Source organism: Microchirus variegatus (genome assembly GCF_963457635.1).
Source record: "Microchirus variegatus genome assembly, chromosome: 14".
Taxonomy (NCBI): domain Eukaryota; kingdom Metazoa; phylum Chordata; class Actinopteri; order Pleuronectiformes; family Soleidae; genus Microchirus; species Microchirus variegatus.
In genome coordinates, this window is record NC_139815.1 from 5,460,004 (window position 1) to 5,482,327 (window position 22,324).

The following is a 22,324-nucleotide window of genomic DNA, read 5'->3' on the forward strand; positions in this document are numbered from 1 at the left end:
ATGAACTCCCAGGAGATGGAGCTTGGGCAAGTGGTAATGGAGGAAAATGATGCCCCTCCTCGCCATCGCCACAGTAGTCAGTCTCGTACCCACAGCAACCAGGAAAAAAGGTACAGACGTGAGGCCCCAGTTGGAGGAAGTGCTAGTGGCAGAGCAAGGGCACCGCAAGGGTGTCGGTCACAGGAGGAGCAAGATATTGAGCTACAATATGGAGCTCTGTCTCCACAGGCCCAGCAGCAACATCCCATCCCGCGACCTGCGGTGACCCGCTACCGAAGACAGGGGGACAGCGAGGCCCGGATAAGAGTTCAGCAGCAGAGGCACATGCAGAGGCAGCAGAGAGAGGCAGAGAGAGCACAACATTTAGCACAACAACAGAAAAAGCAGCAACACCCAGAGGTGACCCAGGAAGATGAACGAGAGAGGGATGATTCTGTGCTGGCCCGCTCAGCTAGCACTGAGAGCGGCTTCCACACCCATAATGACCGGGCTGAGGGGGACGATGGCCTGGTCATGATGTCTCTGGAACCTGAGGCACAGCCAGAGGTGGAGGATGAGACCGGGAACTATGGAGTCCAGCTACGGCCTGAAGCTGAGGGATACACCGAGAGTGCTGAGGCCGAACAGCAACATCTCCATTCACATCCTTACTATGCTCCTCGGCCACTACCACGTGAACCCCTGCCTGATGTCCAAAACACCCAGAGACAGGATGACACAGAGGAGATACTGAACACAGGATACTCCAATTATGTCTACACGCAGCCCATCTGCCATGCTAGTGGAAGGGCAGAAAGTGTGGTCCTTCAGAGCTCAGAGGGTCTAGATTCTGGACTTGTGGATGAAGCTTATTCTGAGCCATATGACATTTACTCAATGTCTGAGCATGTTTATGAGGAAATCTGTGATGCTCCCCCATCAGGTTCATCTGCTGCAGATGGATTAGGAGACACACAGTCTCTTCAACAGAAGAAGGCTGGCTTTCGGCTGTTGGAGGGCCAGGCTGTAAGTGGTGACTACCATCAGCAGGAGGCTGTGGGCTCCCGTCTGCGCCACTATGACGAACGGTCTGATGGCGAGTCAGACAGCCCAGAGAAGGAGGCTGAGTTTGCCCCATACCCGCGTGCCGACAGCTGTGAGCAGGAGGAAGACATTGACAGCATTGTTGCTGAGGTGAAAGAAAGTATAAGTTCTCAGAGTCTTCATCATACGTCAGAAGACACTATAGATGAAGAAGACAATCTGCCACAGGAAGAAGAAAAAACCTATCTTGAGTGTCAGGGTGACTCAGATAAATATCACAGAGAGGTTAACCAAGGGAAGCCTGCCAGAAAACAGCCTATTAGTCCTTCAGAGGAGCTTGTAGCAATGAGGAACAGCCAGGAGAAGAGGGATGCCATATCTTTGGCCATCAAGGATATTAAGGAGGCTATAGAGGAGGTGAAGACCAGAACAGTGAGATCTCCTTACACACCTGATGAGCCCAAGGAGCCTATTTGGGTAATGAGACAGGACCTGAGTCCCACTGCTGAATGTGACCTTCCACCATCGCTAGGAGGAGATGTAAGTACAGCAGCTCAGGCTGTTACTTTTAACATGTTGGATTGAATAAAATGGCTGTTGTTAATCGATTAAACAATCAATCGATCAACTAACCAAATGTTATAGAAAATATTCCCATATTTCAGTGTGTTTCATGGGACATGGTACAACATCCACGCTGTCAGCAATGACAACCCTAACCCAAGACAAGAGCACATTTGAGCTGGATGAGGTGACTCATTTACAGCCATATGGATAATACTGATTCTATGATGATACTGATGATAAAAGACTTAAGATGATGCACCTCGACCATTTCTGTGTGGACAGCCCCTTAATCCACTTGATGAGCATGGGTCTGGAAAGGGCGAAGTCGCCTCCCACTTCAAAAGACGTGACAACAACGTAGATCAAAATACCTCAGTAGATCCCACAATGTTTAAAGCTCCAGAGTGGATTCAGGTGGCCAAAAGAAGGTATCAAATATCTCGGAATACACATCCCCCAGACTCTACAGAATCTGTACGAGGCCAATTATAATAAATTAATCGAAAGCATCAGTAGTGACCTGGAACGATGGTCTCTGCTTCCCCTGTCTTCACTAGGACGCATTGAAAGCATACGCATGAATGTTTTGCCCATATTGCTTTATTTGTTTCAGATGTTACCAGTAGAAATCCCAAAATCTGTCTTTGATAATTTGGACAAAATTATTTCAAAATTGATATGGCAAAAAAAGCGCCCTAGGATTCGACTTAAAACCTTACAGTTGCCTAAACCAAACGGAGGCCTCAAACTCCCAAATCTAAAATATTATTCATTATTCAGGATGACACATCTACACGGTGGCTTGACATAGAAAAAAGTTTGTGCCCACTAGAGACCCTTCAAGACCTACCTTTCCTGGATGTTCCCATAAAGGAAATGGCAGTTTGGACTAAGCACTCTCAAAATTTGGAATAGAATAAAAACAACTTTTGGATTACAGAAGCAAATTTCATCACTAATAAGAATTGGATCTATGAAGAGCTTTATTCCCAACATGTTAGATGTTAGTTTTAAGAGATGGTCGAATCATGGCCTGGTCTTCCTGCACAAGCTGTTCAGCTGTAACAATCTCAAGTCATTTGAACACTTAAAAAATGGTTATGGTCTCCCCAGGACAGATTTCTTTCGATACTTGCAGCTAAGAACCTTCCTGACAACACACAAGGAATGGGAGAAACTCAATAAACTAACCCCTATGGAAGAGTTTCTAGTAAAAATTCAAACAGGAAATGGAGAAAAGAAGGTGATTAGTGAGATGTATCACACATTTTCATCCATGCATTTGTGTAATTCTTTTCAGATCAAACAAAGGTGGGAGGTGGAAATGAACATGGTTATATTACAAGACACCTGGGAGGAGGTTTGCACTGAGGCGCACCGGGTCACAAACTCAAATACATGGAGGGAGTTTAAATGGAAAATAGTCACTAGATTTTTCAGAACACCTGAAATAGTGTCCAAAATGGGCCCAACACATTCTAGCTCTTGCTGGAGGAATTGTGGAGCACAAGTTGCCAATCACACCCATGTGTTCTGGTCATGTCCCAGACTCAAGACATTCTGGGGAGAGGTATTTGATGCTCTCAAAGAGGTTTTCCAACATGATATACCACAAGATCCCACTGTGGCAATACTGGGTGTAATACCCAAAAGTCTGAATGGGAGAGACAAGAAATACCTTTTGAGTATATTACTCACAGCGGCTTTGAAGTGTGTAACAAGTAGGTGGCTGAAACCTCCCCCCCCCCCCCCCACGTATAATACTTGGATCCAAAGGGTTTGGGACATCTATCAGATGGAGCGCATTACATATTTACTAAGGCTCCAAAAATCCACCTTTACTAAACGGTGGAGCCCTGTTATGGCTATGTTAATGCAGTGAGATTCAACAGGCATGGAGGTCTCTCGCTTCTACTGGCTTTTTTATTTTTATTAATTTATTTCATTATTTATTTATTTTATTTTATTTTGGGTTTTTCTTCTTTCGTACCTACTGCTTTACACATATTTGACATAATGCTCATACTCATGTCTTAACTTGCATATTCTTATAGGCAATCCGGAAAGGATATTACGCTTTTTTTGTTTGTCTTAACTGTTTATAACTTATAACTCAGTTGTAATGTTTATAAATGTGGCTTACAGCTGGATTGAGCAGGAAGAATGTGTATGTGCTGCACTGTTGTTGACTAAACTCTAAATAAAAAACAAGTTCAAAAAAAAAAATACCTCAGTAGGCAATTGGATAGACTGAGAGTGACGGAAAACGTGTCAGCAAACATGCTTGTTGTAGTTTCCTATGGCTATCCAGCAATGGCGTCTAACCACTTTTGCAACGGCCAAATCAAAAGACATCTGCCATGTTGGACATAATACAAAATCTGCTAGATGTCGCCTCTATGTCGCCATTGTGTTGAGCACCGGGGGTAAAAGACATTTGGTTCCCTTTTTTCAAGATTCTGTAGTTGGCCAAAATGGTGTCCTTGCCAGAAGGCTCTACAGAATGAAACCCAATCACTGGCTGTTTGGGCTTACCCTGAACTTATTGGTTAGTCAAAGCAGGAATGGTCCAGCTTCTGACCATTTAGCCCCTTGGACAGAACTAACCTCCTGCACTCACTGAGTTTTAGCACTGAATGAAGGAGTAAAGAGTTTTTGAGTGCATAGAAATCCCAGCCTTGTTGTAATTCTTTCCTTCTTTGATGCCTGTTGTCACTCATCTACCTCTTCCTCATGATTTATTCAGTAATGGCGAGATAGAGAAAGGTAAAGGGCAAAAACAGGTTAAATAATTCAGTGAGGATCCGATAACGGTGACAGAGGCTGTTTTCCTCTTAACATTACAATATAAGATTGTTCCTGGAGCCTGGCTAGTTTTATACTGCTTCTTCGGTTTTACACTTATTATTCTGATTCAGTGGTCTACCACATTGATTTAGTGACAGACATGAAGTCACATCTCCATCACAAATCCAGGCCAACAAACAAACACGGCCTGTTGATTCCATGATGAATCCTGATACCTTGATGTCACCTGAGCAGGGGACTGCAGACAGTGCTGTCGCTGTTGCATTTAACCACATGCTGTCATTCAGTGTTCAGTGTTCATTTGGGACGTCGGTTGTGCATCAACTGGTTTTGTGCCTTGACTAAAAGCCATGGAAAACTTTTGGATATATCAAGTGGAAAAACTTGAGGAGGAACAAGCTAAGCAGACGCAGCAGACTGAGGAGCCTGATAGAGCTGAGGTGTGGACAGTTTGTGCTGCTTTTTTTCATTGCTGTGTTAATGATTTACATACAACAGACATGGTCACATCAGCCCAGTCCTGGCTGCCCGTCACTGGCTGACTATTCTTTGTAGAATTGATTTAAATATTTGAATGATTACTGTTAAAGCTTGTATGGGGCTGGGATGTTGACCCCATAAAAGCTTTAGATAGCAGCTCTATATCCTCAGGCAGGGCCCTTCTGGCTGTTTCAAATCTGGGGCTCAAATCCAGAGAAGCTATCAGGGCCCCTCGACTTTGGAACGACCTGTCTGAGTGACGTCTTATAAATCGCTTCTTAATATTCATTTTTATAGACTGCCCTTCTTGTGACCTTGTCTTTTTTATTTATATTTCCGATGCTGGTGATTTACCCTTATTCTGACTGTTGACATTGACAGTTATTATTGTATGCCCCTTTTAAACCTTTGTTCTCAATTGCTTTATTTATTTTAATTATTTTTATTACCATTTTTACTACTGCACTTTTTATTCCTTGTCTGTCATCTTGTTTGGCTTTCATTTATCTGATATCTGAAAGCACTTTGTCAACTCTGTTATTAAAATGTGCTATATTATTATGTAAAGGAAATTATTTAATGATTTAATGGCGTTGTGGACACACTATATCCATCTACAGTGCTTAAGGGACATAATGCAAGAGTTAAATCATCGCTGTAAGAAATGATCCATATGCAAAGTTGCCACATTTTAGCTTCTAGGCATCTAAAAGCAAACATTTTTAATTTTCCCTTTCAGGCTACATAATACCCCCTCAAACAACCCCTCTACATATATAGCTAATAAAACATAAGAAACAGAAACACTACTAGACAGAAACAAGGATACACTGGAGACTAAAATAACTTAAATAAAAAAGAAATACATAATAACGCTTAATACAGTACACAAATAAAGCTGATAGGTCAGTGACGTAAATTAAGTTATAATGCAAGAGATATATAAGGTTATTAGGTAGATTAAGAAGATAGAAGATTAAGATTGTGTTATCCAGACGTTAACAGTATCAACAAAAATATTTACTATTTAAATTTTTACTTGATTATCTGTTGACAATATTTTTTATTGTCAAGTAAACATCAAAGTTGCTTTTCTGTTGACAGTCAACAGACCATTAGTAGAGAAAATACACTTGCATCTGTAAATGTGTGTCAGGAGCAATGTGAACAACAGTTGAGAACAGTCAATATGGATTTAAGTCAACTGGTGCCAGGATGATACTGAATACCTTTGACCTAACCCTCAAAGTTAGATAGTCAGATAGCTGAGGGCCAATTTAGAAACCCAACATTGGTATGAGGGCCGCCGAAGGAAAAGAAAAAGGGGGAAAAAAATCCCATTTGTAATCATTTTGACCAGGTTGCATCTCTACTATTTACATATATTGGTCTGCATTCAGTAATGTGCAATAAACACATTTTAATTAATAAATGAGGCTAAACCTGGCAAAACAGGAGAGAACCTTGAGAAACATTGTAATGCACACAAATACCTGGGGGTTTCTGCCCTCTACAGTCAAATTGTGCATATAACAGTCCTGTGTGCTGTCCATTTCAGAATATATGTAAATACTTATTTAGACCTATTACACCTGTAATTACCGCTTATCCCTGTAGGTGCCGCTGAAGACCACGAAACCGAGATTCATCCTTTCAATGCAAAGTACATTTGGAATAAACTAACAAATGTAATTCAATGGGCCCACACTTTGAGAATCAATATAGTAGAGAGTCAACAATGAATTATCAAAATAAAGTGACAGGACAGGCATACCAGGCAAAACCCTTTAATGAGGCCCCTTAAAGTGTAGTGTCATGCAGCAGCACGGGGCCCCAAAAGACAAGAATTAGTGGGCCCTCGAGAGCCGGTCCAAATCGTATATTTTCAAATGACATCCACAAATCCTCTGAAACCCCCCCTAATATGCACTACTGCCAGATCAAAACACCCTTAATGGTTAAAAGGTCTCACCTCTCAAAACACAGTGACCAACATGAGCAATGTCCGACTGACATGCAAGTGTCAGTAATGAGCACCTCACTAAAGGCACTGATTGCATTTTTATGAGGGCTGGTATACTTCAGAAAAATTTTTTTGACAACAGAAAAAGTAGTTTCCAAGGATAGTCATCCGAGCCTCAACCTGGAGACCCTCGAACCGGCTGATGCTTCAAGGTAGCTGTTGCATCGCTCTCTTCTTCTTTGGTAGAATGTGTCCTATTCCCTGCGTCCAGACTTGTACCGCCACCCTATTTTGAAGTGGGATACTACAAGAACCTGACGCATGAGTATACCAGGGTGCACAATGCAGAAGTATATCAGGGCCTTTAGGGTGTACAATTGATCAGGGTGAGGAGGGACAGTGAAGGGCCCCAATTAGCTTCCTTGCGTGGGGCCCCCCAGAATCTAGGATCACCTTTGAAAAGTGAAAGTATAAGCAGAAAGGCAATCTGAGGGTTCAAGTCCCAGCCAGGTACAGAGCTATGGTACCCCTGAGCAAGGTACCAAATCCCTATTGTTAATTGGACACTGAGGGGTTGTCAGGGATGTGAATATAAGTCAAATATGCAGATCATCCAAGCCGAAAGAAAAAAAAATGTTTGCAGTCAATGTGGTGCTTGATTCTGTCAGGTGAGGGATTTGGCTTTACTATATTGTGATTCTTGTCTTCCTTCAGTCCCCTGGTTCAGGCACTCCCTCTCCTCTCGGAGCAGAGTCGTCCAGCAGACATCTGCTGCAGGATGACAACATGGAATCCTCTCCCTCCAGTAAAGAGGTTTGTTTGAACAATTCACTGCACAATGTCCTCATTTCCACTGACTGTTCATCAAATTGACAGTTTGAAAAATCCTAACTGTGTCCCTTCTTTTTGTCAATAGTCCAGGAGAAGCCTTGCTTCTTTCCCCACATATGTAGAAGGTGAGTGTCAGAACTGAAGTCGAAGGTGGAATCAGTATTCTGCCATTTCACTTTTTCCATGAAACACCTTTTTCTGACTGGTAAACGGAAGTTTAAAAGCTGCTCACTCTCCCACACCAGAGTCCATATGAAAAGTAGGTGTTTTTATAGCACAGAGACACAGGAGGTGCTGGTCTACTGCTGCTTCAGACATCTTTGTCACTTCAGTAAATACGAACTAAGGATTTAATCTGGTCTGAATCTGATTTAGGAAGATGAAGAGTGGAATAGCATTTTTAACCACGTTAGTCTGATCGAGGGATGCAATGGTTGGCCTTGTTCAATTAGATTACACATTTGATATACGATTGCATTTTATTGGACTCCCTCTTGACTGTTTAGATTAGCTTTAGTACCCACATCAAATTGCTGATGATGCAAATCTGAGGAAGGTCATTTAATACATGGTTTTATGGTCTTGTGGTGTTGTGGGCTTGGAGATTTGATTAAGGGTGACAGATGAAGACAGATGGCAAGTAGTACAGCCTTAAGTGAGGCTAAGGGCCGATTCCAATTCCTATCTTAACCCTCAATCTTAACCTTCAAGCTCAACCCTTAATCTTAACTGGCCCTCAAAACCAAGTGTTGAGGGTTATTTTGTCACTTAGAAATGGGACACCCCTTAAATGCAGATACGTCTTCAGACTGTAGGGGGCAGAATAACGCGAAAGCTGCGTCCAGTCTGTCACCTCCAAAAAGGAAGAAGAAGAACACATTTACGTCACGTTTATTTATTTATTATTTTATTTCAGTCAAGTTATTAGGTTGTCAGTTCGTTATAAGATGATGCTCATACAAATACCACAACCACGGACATATTCAGCTGACAGTTACTGCACACCACGGCTTATTGAAGGGTTTACGATAGCGAACGATCGCGTGTGCTCACCGGCCGGCTATTGACAAAAGATTGTAAAATAAAAATAAATGTTACACAACAATGACGTCAGTAATCCATAATATGGGCCTAAACTAAGATAATACAATGGTTTTCATCATTTTTATATCTCTATTAACAAAGAAAATACTTAATTTGTATCGCACTCGCTTCGCTGTTTCCGATGCCATCTTTCTTATGTAAAAAACACGCAATGCATTCTGGGTAGCCCTTGCTCCCAAGGGTGGTCTCGGAAAATCTCAATATTGAGGGCGATAAACTTGCCCCTCAACTTAATTTTTCTGAGAATCGGGAGAATCGGATTCACCCTAAGCAAGGGCTACCCAGAATGCATTGCGTGACACATATTATGTGTCCAGCCTTGGCAAAACCGGGAACAGGGATAGAATGCAGCAGCAGATACTTTTTAGGTTTTAATTGACACGCACAATAAGCAGAAATGTCATGCATTTCAAACGTCTGACAGACCACCCACTAACATTTTTTCGTCCATTCTCATCTCGTCAATGAAAACTCACGCAAGTCTCGTCATGTTTTAGTCATCAAAGAGCCATGTTTATCTCGTCACCGTCTCGTTATCGTCATGAAAAATAGTGCTGTCAACGAAATGATTTTGTCATTGTCATCCTTTACGAAACAACACTAACCCAGGCACCTCTTTATGGTTGTTCAGACGGAAAGAACACTCAGATCTGCTGGAGATTCCGATGTTTCTATAAGATCATTTGAGTAAATATGACATGCTTCATGGATATAAAATGATGCACTTGAAATGCAGACAGGCTGGCTACATCATGACACTACAGAAGCGTATTATAACCATGTGTTGAGGAGAAAAATCTCGTAAAAACAGACCCGAATTTAAAAAATCATAAAAACAGAGCCTTTTTAAAAATGATTGTAGTTGCATGTAATACGCTTCCTTATATATATTTCTTTTGTATCATTGCACTGCTCTCAGGTGACCTTGAGGGGCCCGTAAATAAAATATAATATTATTATTACAATGGAAAGTGAGATGGTTGTCAAATAGTGAGATTGCACCACTCTTGTGCCTCTAGTCCCAGGTCCATGTGATCCAGAGGACCTGATCGATGGAATCATCTTCGCAGCCAACTACCTGGGCTCCACCCAGCTGCTGTCGGATAAAACTCCATCCAAGAATGTCCGCATGATGCAGGCACAGGAGGCCGTCAGCCGCATCAAGGTGAAGACACACTCAGACATAGTCAGCCACACAACTGGTTACAATTTGATCATTCTTTTCAGGTAACATTGTGTCTTAAAGTAATAGTAAAGATTGTTTTGTGATTAACCTCGTTAATTTTCATATATAAACACACCTGAGCAAAAAGTACTCAAAATGTTTAAAATCGGATTTCATTTGTGAAATTTGGAAATACGTCACAGTTCAAAGTGAACTATGAACAAAAAGAAAAGAAAAAGGGTCTAATTATTGCTATTTTATATCCCTGCAAAAAATGCGATATGAAATTCATCATAACTTTGACTCAACAACACATACAGTAAGAACGCATTTTTTAAAACCTGAATATGCATACTTATGCAGGGATAAATCCCATTAGTGCTTTGTGTCTGTGCCTGTTTGCATATTAGAATATTTTTATTGTCACATCATTAACAATGTGTGTGTGTGTGTGTGTGTGTGTGTGTGTGTGTGTGTGTGTGTGTGTGTGTGTGTGTGTGTGTGTGTGTGTGTGTGTGTGTGTGTGTGTGTGTGTGTGCGTGCATGCGTGTGTGATGTGTACCTGTTGGAAGCAAAATGGAAAAAATGGTTCTAAAAATAATTATAATTATAATGAAATTTCACTGTTAATGTGAAAGCTCACATTGACTGGTTTTAAAAAATACTACCATGGGAATCAATCACTCAGAAAGAAAAGAAAAGAAACGTGTGCAAGGAGATGAAGTTGGAGATGAAGGTCTGTCAGGAGAATTTCAACAAACAAGATTTGTTTTCTTACACACAGAAATTGCTACAAACCACATTTTTGAATTATAAAATTAACTTCCTGTCCCCACTCCCTCACAGTGACCTCTCTGTCTTCCTGTTTACTGCTTTAACCCGTTCCTCTCCTGTCTGATTTATTCCATGTCTGGCAGACGGCCCAGAAATTAGCCCAGACCAAGAAAAAGGTGCAGTAATCCCATTGGCCTCACATCATTAGCCAATGTCTGTCTGTATGTCTGTATAACATGTTTGTGTACATGTGTGTAACCTGGCTGTGTACACGTGTGTTACATATGTGTTTGTGCAGACATCTGAAGGTGACCCCCAGCCCATGACTGAGGTTGACCTCTTTATCTCCACTCAGAGAATCAAAGTGCTCAACGCTGACTCTCAGGTAATCAACACACACACACTAACACAGACATGAGTTAGCTCAGGTTAGCCTCTGCAGCTAACAAGCTAATTATCTAAAACACAGTTTATTACCATGTGGCCTTGACCTGCAAATGTGTTATCGGACTGCGTAACCACGGAGACCCCTCGTTCTCCGTCGTGGTGCCGGATACGCACTGCAATTTCCCGCCCGATCAGTAGGGGTCGCAGCTCTTGCCGTCTCCGTTGTCCCTTGACGGAGTGACGGACACTTAATGAAAAAAATATTTTGTGCAGGAGGAGACAACAGGACAGGAGGAGATGACTCCATCTGCTTCACACTGTGCTACACACTCATTCCATGAATCGTGTGACAGTGTGGACAGCCCACGCCATGGTGACGCATTTTGACAACATCCGCACAATGAATGCACACTCCCTGAGGAACCAGGCTAGGATTTACAATTCGTTCACTACTCTCTGACCTGATCTCCTTGGGCAGGTGGCCCATGACATTTGGCATGCTGCTGGCCCACTGTCGCAGTTCGAAGCCTCCCTCCATTAACAGCCCCCTCAGCTTGTCTGCTAAATCTTTGGCCATAGCTGGAGTTGAGAAGCTCTGTAGCCAGTTGTTCACATAGGAGTAGTTCTCAATGGACTCACGAACTGCATCCCCTGGGTGGGTGTGATCGTGTACATGCCTCTGTAGTGCATAAATGGCGCAGCATGGGGAACAAGTAGTCTCGAAGGGAAGGACCTGCCACTCGTACACACTAGGTGGGGAGTCTCTCTTTAGTTCACGCCAGAGAAAGTGCAGCAGAGGACGATCTTCAGACAGCAACCTCACCTGGTGGAACATTCCTTTAATGTCACTGCTGACAGCAATGGAATCACCCGTAACAATGGGGTGGCGTATCTCAGGACGCCATCTACCTCCACCCTCCTCGTCTTTTTCTCTAGAAGGTTCTTGAAGGACCTGCCACTCATACACACTAGGTGGGGAGTCTCTCTTTAGTTCACGCCAGAGAAAGTGCAGCAGAGGACGATCTTCAGACAGCAACCTCACCTGGTGGAACATTCCTTTAATGTCACTGCTGACAGCAATGGAATCACCCGTAACAATGGGGTGGCGTATCTCAGGACGCCATCTACCTCCACCCTCCTCGTCTTTTTCTCTAGAAGGTTCTTGGCCTCTTGGTCTCTCCGTGAGCTAGTCACCAGCTTCTCATTTCTGCATGGTAGGGTGTCCAGTTGCCAGAGCTTCTCCACTTGGTTAAAGAGTTCAGCTGCAGGGGGGGTAGAAGACACAAATAGACACTGTCTTGAGAGGCCTTTGCAGTGTCCAACCAAGCCTAGTCTTCTACGCCCCTGGGCTCCCAGGTGGGCCGAGACGGACAGCTTCAATCGGCGTCACCAGGTGAGGACAGTCGGAACCTATCAAGAGGAGTGGGTGAACTTATGTGAATGGTTGCGGGGGGAGCATCTTGAGGTGCTTATATCTGCGCTGAAGTCCCTCCACTGGATAAGAGTGTTCGGCCAGACCTAGTGCGCCTGCAGTGAAGGCTCTCTCGATCGTGAATGTCTATGTTGATTGACCAGTTGGAGAGATATTGAATGTCACTGATGATCCATGTAGTGTTCGCGCATCTTTCTGAACTGTTCTTTGGGTGAAGCTCTCTGGAGTTCCCTCTAATCTGACCATGTGAGACCCACACTTTAACTATTTGTCCATCTTCACCTAGCTGCTCCAACATCCCTACTAGAGCTCGGACTCTCAGAGCAAACCTCCTGAATGAATCCGCCAGAGCAGATAGTGGGCTCCTCCATGAGCTCAGCAATCCGCTGTAGAGACAGCTGGTGGGGCTGACTGTACTGTTTAGTCAAGGAAGCCATAGTGTCAGAGTAGGGGAACAAGGAGTTGCTATAGGAATCAGCTATCGGAAGAGCCTCTTCATACTTGAGGTGGTCACAGGGCACTTAGTACCTGAACATCTCAGTTGCATCAGCGGGAATGATATTGTCAAGGGCAAGCAGTCTGGAGAACTCTCTGTGGTCACCCCGTGTGAACAGGGATGGACGGCGTCAGTCCCCGATAGGTCCTCTCTTTGCTGATTGGCAGTGGCACTGATAAGGTTAACTTGTGGGGAGGCCGTGGGGGTGCGACTGACTGCGGTACACTATCATATTCTGGTTCTGATACCATGGACGGGGCTGGTGACAGTCATGCTTCCAGTTGCTGTAGACGTTCTCTCAGGTTCTCTACAATATCAGTATATACCTAAAGGTATAGGCTGGACTCTTGGTGGCTCATAATTGTCATGTGGGAAGGCTACTGGTGGGGGAGGCAGCGGCCAATCATCGTCTACTATATACCTTTCCTGTGGTTCGGGCAGGTGATACAGGTTCGTTAACGGAGGCAACGGTGTTACCTGCAAGGGGGGTGGTGGCATTGACCTGCTGGTCCTGGTCTCCTGGTGGTGGATGACGCGTCCTAGGTGGTGGAGGCAGCATTGGGGGTTGTGATGGTGGGGGCCTAGTGCCGCTTGTCTGACAGTGTGGTGGTTCTCTTGTGGAGGATCCAGCTGTACAGGCTATAGCCCTGGAGGTGCTGCACGGCTGCGGTCCATCGTACGTCTCATATCCCTCACCATCAGCTGCAAGTTCCACCTATTATCCTCTTGTATCTGCTGCAACACATCCATCATTGCAAGTGGGCCATGGTGTACTCACTCATCTCAATCAATCAATCTTTATTTGTATAGCCCACAGTTTACAAAACATAGTTTGTCTCACGGAACTTCACAGGGTTAGTAACATCCTCTGTCCTTAGACCTTCGACCAGGGTAAGGAAAAACTACCAGGGACAAAACCCTTGTAACAGGGAAAAGGGTAGAAACCTTAGGGAGAACCACAGATGAGGGATCCACTCCCTGGACAGACAGACGTGTAGTAGATGTTACCCAAAACGTACAATACACAATTACAAAGAATTAAAAGTAAAAGGTCTTTAAATGCCATTCTCGGCATATCCCTCTCTATCCACGCTCCAGCCAGTCTCCTCTATCGCAGCGGAGGTGCCTGGTCGATAGTTCACAGCCCATGGAAGGGTGTAAACCCTTCATAATCATCCATCCATCTTGGTGGGTGCGCTTGTCGATGTGGACGTACATCTTCACTTGGGGGAACAAGAGCAATTTTCACTTCATAATTACCTTATCCGGCCCGAAGGACCATATGTAACAGATGTTTAAATGTTGAAGCTGGCTTCTCTTGTTGTAATCGCAAGGTGTGTGTCGGTTAGAACACAGTCTATAACGTTCCCCGGAAACAGTTGATCCCTTTTATGGTACTGTGGTTTATGGATATGGATGTGTGGTTCTGGAATAAGCCAAATAATAACAGCCATCAGTAAACAGCTCTATATAATATATAACCCTATACAACTTAAGCACGTAATCCAGAATAATTACCTAATAATAGCAGGAAATTATATGAAATATCAACATAAAGGATATACATGGAATAGTATTACATATACATATATATATACTGCAAACAAGGAAATAGCAGTGGCATGAATATAACATAAATTACAATAACACTGCTAGGAATAAACACCAAGCACAAGCTACACTCTCAACTAGCAGACATATGCAGAGATAAAATAAAAACAATGAAATATGCATCCAGTGAATGAAGGTAACTCATATTTCTCAGGACGCACACTGAACCATAAATGCCGGATCAACCGTAACAACTGAACTTCATCCACCTTATGTACACGTCTCAAGCCTTGAGTATACTCGCGTGTGAGGCCGTGACACGGGCTCCGCAGACGGAGTGCGACCAAAGAAGTATGTAAGGGGGCGTTTATAGGGGGCGTGTTCAGCGCATTGGTTGTTGCAGTATTCGCCGCAATGGCAGGGGTGTACACCCAAAGTATTCAACTTGTACTGCCGGTAAACGTCCACTGCCTAGCAACAGTAGTAAACAACAACAACTTTCCGCTTATGGTGTACGTTGGTCTCAAAATGACTGTCCGTCTCTCAGTGTTTTCCCCCTGGGTCACCACTCTTTCTATGGGCTCGTCTTTTGCCCTTCACAAAGCGAGCCCCCTCTTTTTTTTCACGTCCTACGGCAAAAACCATCGTCTTTTTGTGACGTTGTAACAATCTCCTTCCATGAATATAAGGTCATGTGACTGTCTCTGTGCTCTCAGACAGAAGAGTTGTAGAATTGCGTGTACAAGTGGACCTGCTCGACCAGCCTTCCATTGAAAATGAAGAGTTGGCGCTCGCGGTAGCCAACAAAGTTAGGAAAATTCAGAGGTGCCCGCCCTAGCGCCGCGCCACCTTTTGGAGCGCACGCACCCGGTGCAACACAGTATATTGGTCATTGGGCGCTACGGCGGGTATAATCCACACTACGGCGGGTATAACGGCTTTAAAGCCGGGTATAACGGCTTTACTTTTCTGTCTTTTCTTTCTTTTATTTTCTTTCCCATAGGATGTATAGAGCAGCAGACATAGTGAAGTTGCGTTGTGCTGCATACAAAAAGCATGCACACATGACAATAAACAATAATTTCAAAGTAAGCATATCAGTGAAGAAAACGTCTATATATTTATATTATACAATTATAAATATTTGGTCAACTTCCAGGAGACTATGATGGATCACCCTCTGCGGACCATCTCCTACATTGCTGATATCGGCAACATTGTGGTTCTGATGGCGCGGCGCAGGATGCCTCGAGCCGACTCTGAGGAGAATCTGGAAGCTTCAGACCCTGGACAAGAGAACAAGCGTCAGTACAAGATGATCTGCCATGTGTTTGAGTCCGAGGATGTAAGTCCCAACAGCAATGCTACATGATGTAGCTGAGGACCAGACTGAGACATGGTTGCCATCAAGGACACTTAGAAAAACTGATTTTAGCCACTTAATATCCATCAATCAAATCTATATCTGCTTGACAACAAAATCTTAAGACATAATCATTTTATATCACATAACCCAAGAGTAATTAATCCACTGCTGCCTCCATCACTAAGTTCAAACAAAATTTACCAAACGAAGCATCAGGAGGCCGGCAACACCTGTGCCCTCACAAGCTCAACATGCTGGTTTTGTGTATGGAGTCTGGTGTGGGAGAGTGAGAAGTTTACAGACTTCTGTTTCTACTTGGAAAAGGCTGTTGAACAGGGAGAAGATGTGACAAACATGTTCTTCAGATACTGTAGACTTAAAACTGGTGTGGATTTTATTAGGTGATCCTTTTGTTGGCTAAAATCTGTATTTTCGTCCCTGCTCGCAGCCATGTTTTCAGTAAAGGCATAAGGCAAATAATGATTTGATGAAAATTACAATTATTGGACTCTGTCCTTCAGGCCCAGCTGATCGCACAGTCCATCGGACAAGCCTTTAGTGTAGCCTACCAGGAATTCTTACGGGCCAATGGAATTAACCCTGAGGACCTTAGCCAGAAGGAGTACAGTGACCTGCTCAACACGCAGGACATGTACAATGACGACCTCATCCACTTCTCCAAGTCTGAGAACTGCAAAGACGTAAGTAGTCTTAGAAGAAGAATTATCCAAATGTTCTAGTCACTTAAGTGCCTAAATCATATTGGTCATACTTAAAGGTGCATTATGTAATAAATCTAAATCATCTGGCCATAAAATCCTCCTAATCTGTCACAGAGACTCAGGAATAATGTTCATATAACAAACTGAACTCACCAACAACAACAGTACAGACAAAATTAAAAAAACATTTTGCAGACTGCAAATTGTGTTTATGTTTTGAAATCATGTTTTGGCATGTGGCGCCACCTACCGCTGTCTACCAATCATTGCAGTCAGTAGAGTTTCAGCTACCGATTACATCAGAAAACGAAACCTAGAAGACCTCTGTATTTTGAATTTGAATGTAGTAGCTGTTTTTGGCCACATTCTTACATATGGCACCTTTAATGTAGTAACTATTAAAACTACACTCTTTTATCATATTTATGTGGAAACAATTAAAGACAAAGTAGGCAGGATATGACTCAGGCTGATACCACATGCTGTGAGCTCAGGTGTTCATTGAGAAAGCAAAGGGAGATATTCTGGGTGTGGTCATCGTGGAGAGTGGATGGGGCTCCATCTTACCCACTGTCATCATCGCCAACATGATGCATGCTGGGCCGGCAGAGAGGTCTGGCAGACTGAACATAGGAGACCAGATCATGTCAATCAATGGGACCAGTCTGGTGGGACTGCCATTGTCCACCTGCCAGAGCATCATAAAGGTATGTGGAGGATTTAGCTTTTTTTAATTGCAGGAATATATGAAGATAATGAGGGTTATATGGTCAAAATTTGATCAAAATTCAGTGTCGTCCAAAAAGTAAAACAAAAAATATAAACATTAGTATGTCATCCAAAAAGTATAAAAAAAAATCAAAGATTAGTATGTAGTAAAAACATCAACATTTAGTATGTTGTCCAAAAAGTAAAACAAAAAAAGGTAAAAATTGAGTTTGTCGTCCAAAAGATAAAACAACATTTTTTTAAATTTAGTATGTCATCCAAAAAGTATAAAAAAAACTAAACAAAAGTTTAGTTTGTCGTCCAAAAAGTAAAAAAAAGTAAAACATAAATAAACATTTAGTATATTGTCCAAAAAGTCAATTTTTTTTTAGAAATTAGACAAAAAAAGGCATACTTTAGTATGTCGTCCAAACTGTGAAAATGTGAAATTAACCCATATATAAGCTTGGAAAACACATACTGTACATGCAAACAAAACTGTCAGTAAAAAGAATAATCTGTGTTTTTTTTAGGGTCTGAAGAACCAGTCTCGTATCAATCTGAACATCGTCAGATGCCCCCCGGTGACCACTGTTCTCATCAGACGGCCTGACCTCCGCTACCAGCTGGGCTTCAGCGTTCAGAATGGCATCGTGAGTAAAGCACATTCTTTTTCTAAAGGGACAGTTCAGATAGTTTTTAATTAATAAAAACTCTCAGCTGGCTGGTCCATAAAAACCGATTAAAGCCACTTAACAAAAGTTTATCCTAATTAAGTAAGAATGAATTAATGAATATCTTTATTGTCACTTTACACAAGGTACAATCAAGCACTATAAAATACAATGAAATAAGGTTAAGCACCTTAAAAACTAGAATACGTTTAAAAAGAAATCAATCAATTTAATGCAAATTAAATGGTAGCAGAAATAAATTAAATGAAAATATAAAAAAATGTAGTTTTATATATATTTATATATATATATATATATATATATATATATATATATATATATATATATATATATATTATAATTTTTATAATTTAATTAAAAATTGCGCAGCTTTAACTTTTGCAAATTGCAAAATCCACCATGCAATTATGTGATATGAGACTACGGACTAATCATTGTATAAAATGGTAAAAATGGAATACATCACCAAGTGTTGAAACCCATTATGTGTGTAGATAAATCTCCTCTTTTTTCTTCTTCTTGAGTTTTTATTGCACTGTTTTGGATTTTAATCTTGTTAATTGTACTATTATCATTATTATTATCATTATTATTATTATTATTATGGCCTGTGTTTTCATGTGAAAGAATGTAACTGTCCCCCTTTGACAGATCTGTAGCCTTATGCGTGGGGGCATTGCTGAACGAGGTGGTGTGAGAGTTGGCCATCGCATCATTGAAATCAACAGCCAGAGTGTGGTGGCAACACCCCATGAAAAAATTGTCCACATCTTGTCCAACGCTGTGGGAGAGGTAAGAGGCATGTTTTGTAAGCGCACAGTCCGTGTTGATACAAAGGATATACACCAAATCATCAGTTCAATGAGACACGAGGCACAGGGGACAGACGTAGCTTCGTTTCAGTACCTTATACAACCACACTTCCAAAGAAGTGGTGCTTTCTGCATGGTATGGCCATACGTTCATCAGAGTTATAAGCAGTGGATGACACAACTCAGTTGCTGAGCAGAAGTGAAGAGCGTTGAATGTCTTGTCGTCATCGTCTTTGCAGCTCAGACACTTACAACTGTGTGGTTTGCTCGGTTATAAACAGCAACAGCAGCTACATGACACCCGACAGTGCATTCCCCGAGGGGCACGGCGGGCTTCAAACAGCAGCCTGACCTCACACTGTCGAGTCAAAGCCAAGCTAAATGTATACAAAACAAAGTGCAGGTCAAGTCATGAAATCCAGAGAGTATGTATAATAAAGACTCACAACAAATAACCATGTCCACCTTTTTATCAATAAATTAATAAATCGTGTTTTTTTTTTTCAAAACATGACACTTTAGGACATTTTCTGGTCCTTTGATGGTTAAAATAAGCAACAACAAAAAACCCAGACAGGCATTTTGAGGCTTCTGTGTTAAAGCTTAATATGAGGGTTGTTGATGACATTTTCATATCTGTGCCTTTGTATTTCAAGTGAGATTGTATAAGATTTACCACATCGTTTTAAACATCATTTTTACTCTGATTCCCAGAGTTATGGAACCATAAGCTGATGTAACACTAGAAATTGCATTAATTATAACTGTGTTATTTACACTTTTTAACATTAGAGGGCAGTACAATCACCAAAGTGGCCTAGTATTATTTTGTACTTTCTATTACTGATACTGAACTGGAATTAAACAAGTAAACCAGTTTAATGAATTTGGTTTTTAAAACTTAAGTAAATGAACGAGTCTTCAACTCCAAAATAAAACCATATAACTTAAGCTGAGCACTATTTAGATTTCTAAATATATCTATAGATATCTAGATTACTTAAACAATAATAAGAATAAGACATTTTATTTCTAGCTATAAAAAGACAGCATACAATAATCAGTACATTAAGAAGAACATCGAATTATGTGAATTTAGAGCTTTTCCATTGATGATAGTAACTGGTACCTGGTGCTTTTTCCCGTATCTACTCTGACCAAGTGAACTGAGCCGATACTAAAAGATATCAACGGTCATTGATTGGTCAAAGAGTGTCGTCACCGGGAAGAGTCAGGAGTGTGACTCTCGACACCAGAATCAAACAGAACAACTGAACTGTAGATCATTTAATAAGACTTAAAAATACAGAAACAAAAACACACCAGGTACTATGCCTAATGGAAAAGCAAAAACAAAAAGAGTAGAGTCGAGCCCAGTAGTAGCTAGAACTGTACAGACATTTTTACACATTCATCAATATTTTACTCAATTATACAGGGTTATAGTGGTAAATATAGATGTGGTTAAACTAATGTGGTTAAATTGAGAATAATCTCTGATCTTTACAGGGATTAAAGCAAAAAAAAAAAAATCTCTCTCTTATCTCTATCCAGACACTTACTATATTCACTATTTTATATTATATATTATATAAATAATCTACTGATATTATAGATTTCATCTATTACGTATACATGTATCGCTGCCTGTCGTCATGATGTCACTAGTATCGGTCAATCCAATATATCCAATATCCATATGACACGTGAGGTTCGCGCGGTTCCCCATCCTCACTATAGAAGCACTACAATGCTCAGATTTCTATTGTGCCAAGATCGTTGGAAACCAAGGCGGGAGACAAAATGACCAGGCAGCCCACCTTTGCAGGGACAGGCAGGGAAAACCCTGTACATGAAACTCATAATTTTTTTTTTTACATCCATGTGAACCGACATGTCTGTGTTGGCCATCTTCATGACAACATGCTGTGTTCTGTTTGTGACTGGAACAGATCCACATGAAGACGATGCCTGCAGCCATGTACCGCCTGCTGACCGCCCAGGAGCAGCCTGTTTACATTTAACAAGACCTCACACTCCCTTTAAACTTCCTGCACTCAACTGTCACTCAAACCCCCAAACCGACCTCATCCGTTCAGCCCAGTCCTCCACCTAAACACTTCTTCCTCAGCTGGTGCAGTGGACAGATGGATGGATGGAAGTTGTTGTATTGGACGTTTCTGTTGCTCAGTGGCAATGTAGTGTGTTCACTTTAAAGGTCCAACATGCAATATTTTTGCACCACTAGATAAGTCGATTAAGCTTTTACACCTGTTCTAGCCAATGGAACGAGTTTGTAACATTTAGAAGGGGTTTAATGGCAGAAAATTCAACACGGAAGTATGTTCATTCTAATTGTTTTAAAATACAACCAATAAGACATTTAATTGTACTTTAGGCAAGGGCCTTGCTTAACAGAAGCAGCCATCTTGCATAGACAATATCCCTTTGAAAAGTTCATGCTACGGTGATAATCTATCATGAAAGCAGGGCATTTAAGTAGAACGATGCAATGGTCATTTCTTTCTCTTAAACAGCTAAGAACAGTGGTGGCAATACCACAACAAAACATCTCAGTGTCTCAGTAACTTGATCAATTTTAAAGTGTTGTCTTGGTCTCATGATGTCAACATTTGAAGTACTGAAACATTGAATGTGCATTCAAAGGTTTAGAGACCTGTAAAGGTTATAGTGCAGTTTAGGTGCATTCTGAAATGTGTTCGTACCATAATCTGCTTGGAAAAGGACACGGTGAGAGGAAATATCTATCCATTGGTTGCTATCTGCAGTCTCACCATTAGATGTCATTAATTATCACACAGTGGACTTCTCATCGGCTCATTTCGCTGTGTTAAGTATAAATTGTGAACAGAAGCTCGATACTACACACAGAGAACTTCTTCTACTACTTCTTGACATCTTGTGAGGCTAAGTGTTGCGTATCGGACCTTTAAAAGATTTATTTCTCACTTTGGCTTGTTTCTGTCCCAGATCCCCAGAGTTCATCAATGTTCATGCTTTGAACACTCAAAAGCATAATAACGTGGTCAGATTGTGTCTGTCGAATTCAGTTCAGGCAACTGATTTGTTTTAATGGGTGTTTTGGGTGGTTGGTAAATTAGATAAATGAAATGCGATTGTGGCCATTAAGGCAAACTGCACATGCAAACCCTGACTGTATTTCTGCCATGCTGCTATTTCACCGGCAGAACACTGCCTGTTTCTAGTTTTTCCCCTTCACCAGTTAGGACTGCACAACACTGAGGGTTCTCCACTGCAGGAGCACATCTGTTTCAAAGCTTTTCAACTCTAGCGCAATTGTTGTTGTGGTTGATTTTTGTATTCTGTGTACATAGCACCAGCAGTAATAACCACGAATGTCCCTCACACACACACACACCGCAGAGCAGAGCGTCCAGATTAATGACCTACAATGACCC

At 41.8% G+C, this 22,324-nt stretch overlaps 1 protein-coding gene across 1 annotated transcript; it reads left to right on the plus strand.

Annotated features, from left to right (window-relative positions):
* apba1a (amyloid beta (A4) precursor protein-binding, family A, member 1a) lies at positions 1–20,908 on the plus strand (the record flags this gene model as incomplete). Its single annotated transcript, XM_083901127.1, has 12 exons — positions 1–1,563; positions 7,556–7,654; positions 7,758–7,797; positions 9,796–9,941; positions 10,859–10,891; positions 11,014–11,100; positions 15,741–15,926; positions 16,469–16,648; positions 17,164–17,376; positions 17,911–18,030; positions 18,724–18,864; positions 20,837–20,908. The coding sequence occupies 12 exons, from the start codon at positions 1–3 to the stop codon at positions 20,906–20,908; spliced, it is 2,880 nt and encodes a 959-aa protein (XP_083757253.1).
* Positions 20,909–22,324: the final 1,416 nt, after the last annotated feature.